Source organism: Miscanthus floridulus, chromosome 2 (assembly GCF_019320115.1).
Source record: "Miscanthus floridulus cultivar M001 chromosome 2, ASM1932011v1, whole genome shotgun sequence".
Lineage (NCBI taxonomy): Eukaryota > Viridiplantae > Streptophyta > Magnoliopsida > Poales > Poaceae > Miscanthus > Miscanthus floridulus.
The window spans coordinates 27,278,832-27,286,688 of record NC_089581.1 but is presented as its reverse complement, the minus strand read 5'-3'; the positions used below and the strand labels follow the sequence as shown (position 1 = coordinate 27,286,688).

Sequence of the window (7,857 nt, the reverse complement as noted above, 5' to 3'; positions counted from 1 at the left end):
GTTCAAAAAATACCACATCCTGCATCAACCTACCACCACGTTCCCAACGTGTTCCATTAGAATGTGGTACGCATTCCGGTATTTGAAGCAGCAAGTCGAAGCTGTATACCCCTTCCATTCCCCAGTAATCTGAGGGTGTCCTACTCAACTCAACTCAGTTCGGTAGAGTTGAGGAAAATTATTCGTCACTGGGTACACATCGTACCGGTTCAATCTGGGAATAAAAACCGAGAATCGAGAACCGAACCGAACTAATCGGAACTGGAACCGAAATATTCGGTTCTAGGTTCCCAGGAACCGAAATTATTACGATTAATTCGGTTTCAGCACTCGGTTAACCGAATTGACCTGAAATAACCGAACTATGTAAAGGCCCCTAGAAATAGAATACAACCCAGCCCAAACAGGTAAACCCTAAGCATCGATTCATATCACTCGTCAGTCTCCTCAGTCCTCAGTTCCTCACCGCCCCGGCCCCCGCCCCCGCCGTGCCGATCCGTCGTCCACCCCGCGGCGCGCGGCCTCGGCGCTCCCGACGCTGTGACCCTTCCCCTCCGGTCTCCAACCCTCCCCTCCCCTCCGTGACCCCGATAGGCCAACACGGGCAGCCCCCAGCCGGCTAGGCACAGGCGGCCAGCAGTCCAGCACCGGCGCAGGAGGCAGGACGCACCCTGCACCCACCCGGTCGCCGGCCCTAAGGCGTTGTCACCCGCCGCCACTTCTTGTGATCTACTCCACAACGGCTACATCAATTGCGTCCTGCAATGTAAGTGTTAAAGATCTGACTGTATTTGTGACTAATTTGTTGTGGGGATTTGTAGTTGATAACTTGACTGCATTTCTTCAGATGTCTGACGAGGACATGGACCAAGACTTGAGGGATTGGGAAGAGACCTATGGCAGGAGTGATGGGAATTTCAAGGATGATAGTGATGCAGGGAAGGATGGTGCTACTACTATTAGGGCTGATGGTGATGCAGAGAAGGATGGTGCTGCTACTGGGGCTGATGGTGATGCAGAGAAGGAGGTCATTGATGTAGAAGCTGAGGAGGAAAAGAAGAGAAAGCCGATGGCATCCAGATCTAGCATGTGGGATCACTTCACCAAAATCTACGATAAAGATCAGTTGGTCAAGGGAAAATGCAACTATTGCAGCAATGAAATTGCAGCACATCCAGTGCTCAATGGTACATCTGCTATGCGTAAGCATTTTAACACTTGCAAGCGTAATCCTCATAGAGTTAGTGATGATGCAAAACAAGGTGTTTTGTCAGTAAATCAAGGCACTAGTGTAGGTACTTGGAAGTTTGATCCTAAATTGCTTAGGTCTGCTTTTGCTGAAATGATCATAGAGGATGAGGAGCCATTTGGATTTGGTGAGAAGCCTGGTTTTAGAAAGTTCATGTCTCTTGCTTGCCCTAGGTTCATTATCCCTTCTAGAAGGACATGTACTAGGGACACTGTGCAGTTGTACTTTGAGCAAAAAGCAAAACTTAAAAATTTCTTTCAAGAACAATGCAATAGAGTTTGCCTCACAACCGATGGTTGGACATCACAGCAACAAGATAATTACATGACTGTGATAGCCCACTTTATAGACAAAGATTGGTGCCTGCATAAAAAGATAATTAGTTTTTTCAAGGAAAAGGTAAAAAGGGGTTGATATTGGAAAACACCTGGATAAAGTATTGCTTGATTGGGGGTTGGGCAAAGTAATGACAGTAACAGTTGATAATGCTAGTGCAAATGATAGTGGTGTTAGTTATTTGAGAAGACAAATGAAAAGTGTGAAAACTAGCATAGCAGGGGGCAAATACCTTCACATGAGATGTGCTGCAATTCAACCACACTTTAGTAAAGCAGTGGGTTTTACTGAAATTTGGTGAAGGTTCATGAAACCAAGCCCAGCCCTATTCATCAACCTGCTTAGTCTTCCTCTTTACTTTCTTTGAGCTCGCTCCACTGTTTTACCCTTGTCGTTGAGTAATTTTGGCTGGGTTTTGATCTGTTCCTGGTACTCCATTCGCATTCACTATTGGTGGTTAGTCATCTGATAGTCATGGTCAGACTTGTGATTAATCTTGTACTTTTTAATGTTGTGTATGTACTAAATCCCATGATGTTCATGATCATTATTCCAATTCCTCCCCCAACCAATAAGAATTTTGACAGTGCATAAGTTGATTTCAGAACATGATACAAACAATACATATTTATTCCACATCTTTGTACAGGTCAAGTATCTTGGAGGAGTGTGGACTGGTTCATGTGAAGGTGCAGCCGTACAGGGCTGCAGGCTCGTGGAGTTCTTGTTTCACTTGCTTGTTTTTTCATTGCTCTATATGCTTGAATATGTGTGTGTGTGTGTGGTGCTGGATGCCTGGAGCATTGCTATGCTGTTGGACCTCTTGTTTTTTTACTGCAGGCTTGAATATTGCTCTATGCTTGAATATTTGAGAGAAAAATAACATATATGTGTTGTATTGTTGTTTTATGTTGCATTGCTGTTTAAATTGTCCCTTTTGACTGCATGAAAATCAGGCAAAATGCTGCCGAAATTTGCAATTGAATGGGTTGTTTCTTGGTTCCTGAAAAATTCGGGTCCATCGGTTAGAACCGAAACCGAACCGAATTACCCGAAACCGAAATTACTCGGTTCCGCATTTTCAAAGTAACCGATCGGTCCCTTCTTCTCAGGTAACCGAATTAGCTGAAGAACCAAAGAACCGAACCGATCGGTTTCGGTTAACCGAACGCCCAGACTGGGGCCCTGTTTGTTTCCGCTTATAAGCGGCTTATCGGTGGAAATAAGCGAGAATCCCGCCAAACGCTTTGCTTATTTCCACCGATTCTCGCTTATGTGGTAAGCCGCTTCAAAGATTTGAACTACGAGAAGCGAAAAGCGAGAAGCGAGAAAATCTTCGCTTAGATTATAATCCAAGCGTGTCTGGGAGAAGCCGAAACAAATAGGGCCTGAGTACCGGTTCGTTCCAAATTTTTCCCTTCTCTTCTTTCCCGAAGCTTTTCCTCCCCAACCTCGCCTTTCTCTCTCCACCGCCAGGCCATGGCCAAGGAGCGGCTCCCCCGCTGGCCCGGCCGGTCCCACCCCGCGCTGCTCGTCCGTGGCTGCACCTTCTCGCCCAGGCCCGTGGCCGGCCCTGTGGCGGCTGCGCTCTGCTCCGGCCACGCCCCCGCACCCCCCTAGCCATGGCCGCGAGCCCTTGGACCAGCCATGCCCTAGGCCCGTGCGTACCCTGGCCGGCCACGCGGCGACAGCCGTGCTCTGGCCGCACCCCCCTCCCCGATCGGCCGCAAGCCTGGACCCAGCGCGCGTGCTCAAAGAAGCCAATGCTTTTTTCTCCTCACGCGTGGGTCCTAGTGTCAGTGAGACAGAGCAACGCTAGAGCCGAGGGCAAATCTGGCCATTCCGACGAAAATGTCGTTGCGTGGATCTGGAGCTGCTGCATTAGCCAAACAGTTTCCTGGTCGATCTACAGTGGATCTCAAATCCACGATGAATCCCAAATCCAGATTCACTTTTTCTAGTGGTGAATCTCTACCGAACAGGCCCTAATACTAGCAAATAGGCCCATGCTACGTATGGACCATTGCTCATGCTTTTGGGGGCTAGACGTGCGAGAATTTTCTTTTTTTCCCAATGTAATGCAACTGAACATTTGATATTCCATCCATTCTAAATTATAAGATGTTTTAGCTTTTCTAAATACATTGTTTTTATTATATATCTACACATAGTTTATATCTAAGTGCATAACAAACACTTTGTATCTAAAAATAAGTATAATTTGGAATGAAGGGAGTACTTGTTGCTTATAACTTATTTGAAAATAAGTATATTCACAGTGTCATGTCGCTGGAGTAATTCAGTTCATTGGTATTTTGCTCACCGGCTGATGATTAGGGGGCCAGAACCGATGAGCTGAAACAAGCATTTAGCTGCTTAATAGTAATGCTTGCTGACAACATACCAGAATTGTTCTTGCCAGACTTTCCCTCCAGAGTCACCATTCATACTACAAATCGAATGCAACTAAGTTTTAGAAAGAAATCGAGTACCCATTACAGCGATTCTTACCAATAATCTATTTTTCGTATGCACAAATGTAATTACTAGGTTACACTTGCACCTATTTTTCTTTCCCCCATCATTAGCATTACATTGGGGTCCCTAGAGGATTCATCATGCCATTTTCCAAGTTAATATCGAGAATGCTCTAATACTGCTCAATTTTCTTCTGTCATTTCCTAATTTTGAAAGTGGCAGGAACTCTGCATTTTAAGCCCTTAGGGTTCAGCAAAAGCTGCTGAAGGCAGAAGCCAGTGGCCCAAATATGTTGGGCTAACAAACTACTCAAGTCATTAAATTATTTGTTATCTCCCCTCAAAAAACATTTTATTTGTTATCTGTATTGCCGCCTTTTTGCACAACCCAAGTAAAATATGCAAGTGCCACAAACATCTCTGGAATGACCAAATTCACGATGCCTGAATAGAAAAGCAATCTTAAGGCCTAAAGTCAACCAGATCAATCTTTATGCTGGCTTCTCAATATTCCAAAATATTGCGACCAAACTCTGCATCACATAGCAACACATAAAAAGTATGCTGCTCTGAAAAATTTCACCATGCAATAGCAAAGATTGGTTCGAACCTGTATTTTACTGTACATATAAGGACTGGTATCATCGTATCTACATTCCATAGAGTAAAACAGGACTGCCAAGTAAGCACGAACACACTGCTATTGCAAAAACCTCCCAGTAACAGAACATATACGCCTATAAGAGCATTTTCTATTTCCGAATAATATGGATGTTCATCGTGGGCATCTTTTGGTTCTTCAGTAGCTCGGCATATATCACCTATCTGTAACTTGTTGTCACCTACAAATTCTTTCCATCCATGAGCAAGCCCTATTGAATTTCTCTTGGTAATACGAAATAGCACTTTCCACACCTTGCCATGTTGCTGAAGCCTTAGAATTTGGTTCTCACTTGGAAAATATTGACGGGCATATTTTCTATAGAAGCTCTGGTAACAGAGTTTGAGAAATGTTAAACCAATAGTTAACAAAAAGGAATTTAGTCTTCAAGACACAAATTTAATGAGGATTTGCTCATGGAACACCCTAATGCTCAACAATGGTCTCAAGCCACTGCAAAATTATGGTTTTGTTCATAGGACAGAGGAGAAGGGGAAAAGACCTTTGTACCCTCATCTTCACTTATAGTAAAACTTAAAACTTTCACTCCATGCATAGATTGTATATACTACCTTGGTCCCAAAAAGATGCAACTGTAGGTTTAGTCTAAGTCAAACTATCTTAAGATTGACTAAGTTTATATAAAATATTATCAACATTTATGACTCGAAATAAATATACTATAAAAAATTAATTTATGACTAGCTACTTATTTGGTACGATAAATATTTTAAGTTTTATTTAAATTTGGTTAAATTGGAAATAGTTTGGCTTAATTAGCATTGTGCTAGGGTTACATTCTTTTGGACACATCGGTCGTAATTTATCCTAATTTCTTGCAAAATGATACAATGCTGAGGTGCAATATTTTTTTCCAAATTTTCCAGACCTGAGCTGAGAGCCTAATGGTCTTTTCCCCTACACTGTCCTACAGATGAAACCACGATTTCCCCTACACTGTCCTATAGGCAAAGCCACGTCAAAACAATGTCTAGAAGATTCTATCTATAAAAAATATGGAAGAAAATTAAGATGGCCTCTGCTTCCATTTGATAATGGTAAGGCTCATGATGGTGATGAACTTAAATATCTTACACTACTAATAATCACAAACACATTCAAGCATGGAAAAAAAATCAAACTCACCAGATAGCAGGGGTTTCGAATAATGTTGCATTTGGTCATGACACACCCAAAGATGGGGGTGCTAGAACATACATCTTGGACTCTCTTTTCTACTTTCATCCTTTGCATTTGTGTGAGATGTGTACTAGGTGAGAAGATGTACTTAGTGGCAGATGAAATTTCTTGATCGTCCTCTGAGGAAGAAATACCTGCACACCCTGCTTCAGTGCACAAAAAAAAAAGAGTAAGCAGGATGTAGGAATTAACCAGAACTGCACATGAGTTATACACAGTTACACATAATAGTATTAGTCATGTTATTACCAGATGCATTGAGGTCACAGGTTGATGAACTTCTATTGATCTTGGTGTATTGGTTTGTGCCCTTCATTTTGTTTACAGTTGGCTCTTCACTTCCTGGTGATTGCATCGGCTTGTGGTCAGTATCAAAGTCGCTTGAATTGTCAATAAGATCTATGTGCCTTTGTGGGACATGATCGCAAATGTTCCCAGCAACATTTGAGGATTCTTTTACGCAGCAACTTGAATTGAAGATTAAAACCTCAAACTGAAAGTTTCCATTGTATCTGAATACAAGGAAGTCACACAGCCTTATATCATTAGTGCTGACAAATGCCTCCCAACCTGCTTCGAGGACTAACTCATTCGGATATCTGGTGACTGCAACCGTGGAAGTGCTTCCATTACATGCTTTCAATTCTATCTTTCCTGGGATCTTGTCCCCAAAACGCCGTGCAAATTTGTTTGGTATGATCTGCAAAGATATGGGGGCAAAACTCATGTAATGTCAGGAAATGGCACAGTGCAAGTACCATGCAAAAGAAAAAATCGAAATTTTTCCTCAGTGATGTATTGTCACACAAGGATTAAATTGCTTTTGGGCTTTTAAAAACGTTTAGTCAGAATTTACTGCTGCGCCTACAAGTCAAGGAGCAACATTACAGAGGAACAAAACATAGATGCTGAATCTAAATCTCACGCATACCAAACTGGGAGCATCTGGGAAGAGGAATAATACAAATAAAAGATCACTTCAGGTAATCTTTTATTACAATGTGGCAGTAAAATTTGAGAATGGCTTACCATTCGACTCTGAAAATCACCCGACATAACCTTGAAGAAATAGTTGCGTCGATCATCCATATCACAAAAGTGACACTCTCTGCTCATGTATATATATGGTCGAGATTCACCTAGCAGTGGATGAAACACTGAAATGTGATTATAAAAATACAATAGCACAGGTTATGTGGCGTTGACCCCGATTGGTGAAAAAAATCTATCTTTTTTCTTTCGTGGTATCTTTTGGTACGGTAAGGGCCTAGGATTCCTAAAATAGAGGGACAGACAAAACTCAGGAGCAGAGTGTCCTAGCAACTCGCATCATACTATGAAATATCGGAACATATAAAAGAATGATCTTTATAGGTCAAAAGAAAACAAAGAGAGAGAAAACCACAGGGTAATTTTCCTCAGAGATCCGACTTCATGTTAGAAATACACTGAAAATTTCTACAGTATGAAAGAAGCCACTTGATACGAATTTTTGAGGGATTTCTAGACCTCAATCCTTTCTTGCAAAGGACTGCCTAGGATTTTTTTCCAAGTGATTTCATCAGATCCTTTGAATCCTTAAACTTCTTCCACCACTTTAAAAGAGGCCTAAAACAAGATGATCAAAGTAGTACAAAGGCTAATCAAGAACAGTAAAACCACAAAAGTCGCGAATAAAGTAGTACAAAGGCTAATCAAGACCTTTTATGAGGTCGTCAGAGTTAAAGTGGCATGTAGGAATGGGAAGAAAATTCCTAGACAAAGGTTATACGAGATGGGGATGAAGCTGTATGTTATAGAGCTGATAGTGGAAAATGAAGCTGATGACGGTAAAGCTGCTGATGGCAAGGGCAATGATGATGGTGGGGGCGATGATAAAGGAAATCCTGATAATGATGATGAGGCAGATGACTTGTACAATTCTGATGACGAGA

The 7,857-nt window shown here is 42.2% G+C and overlaps 1 protein-coding gene across 1 annotated transcript; it reads right to left on the bottom strand.

Annotated features, from left to right (window-relative positions):
* Nucleotides 1-4,553: 4,553 nt before the first annotated feature.
* Nucleotides 4,554-7,039, bottom strand: LOC136536257 (putative B3 domain-containing protein Os03g0621600). Its single transcript, XM_066528614.1, has 5 exons — nt 6,953-7,039; nt 6,173-6,623; nt 5,870-6,069; nt 4,978-5,052; nt 4,554-4,595 (listed from the first exon to the last, which is right to left on the bottom strand). Exons 1-5 carry the CDS (start codon nt 7,037-7,039, stop codon nt 4,554-4,556), a joined length of 855 nt encoding a protein of 284 aa, XP_066384711.1.
* Between the last annotated feature and the right edge of the window lie 818 nt (nt 7,040-7,857).

Excerpts from the sequence above, each read along its gene's own strand:
- LOC136536257 (XM_066528614.1), bottom strand. The coding sequence starts at position 7,039 with ATGAGCAGAGAGTGTCACTTTTGTGATATGGATGATCGACGCAACTAT. Across the intron at positions 5,053-5,869 it reads TTCGAAACCCCTGCTATCTG|AGCTTCTATAGAAAATATGC; the intron begins GTGAGTTTGATT and ends CTCTGTTACCAG. Across the intron at positions 4,596-4,977 it reads GGCTTCAGCAACATGGCAAG|AGTTTGGTCGCAATATTTTG; the intron begins GTGTGGAAAGTG and ends TATGTGATGCAG.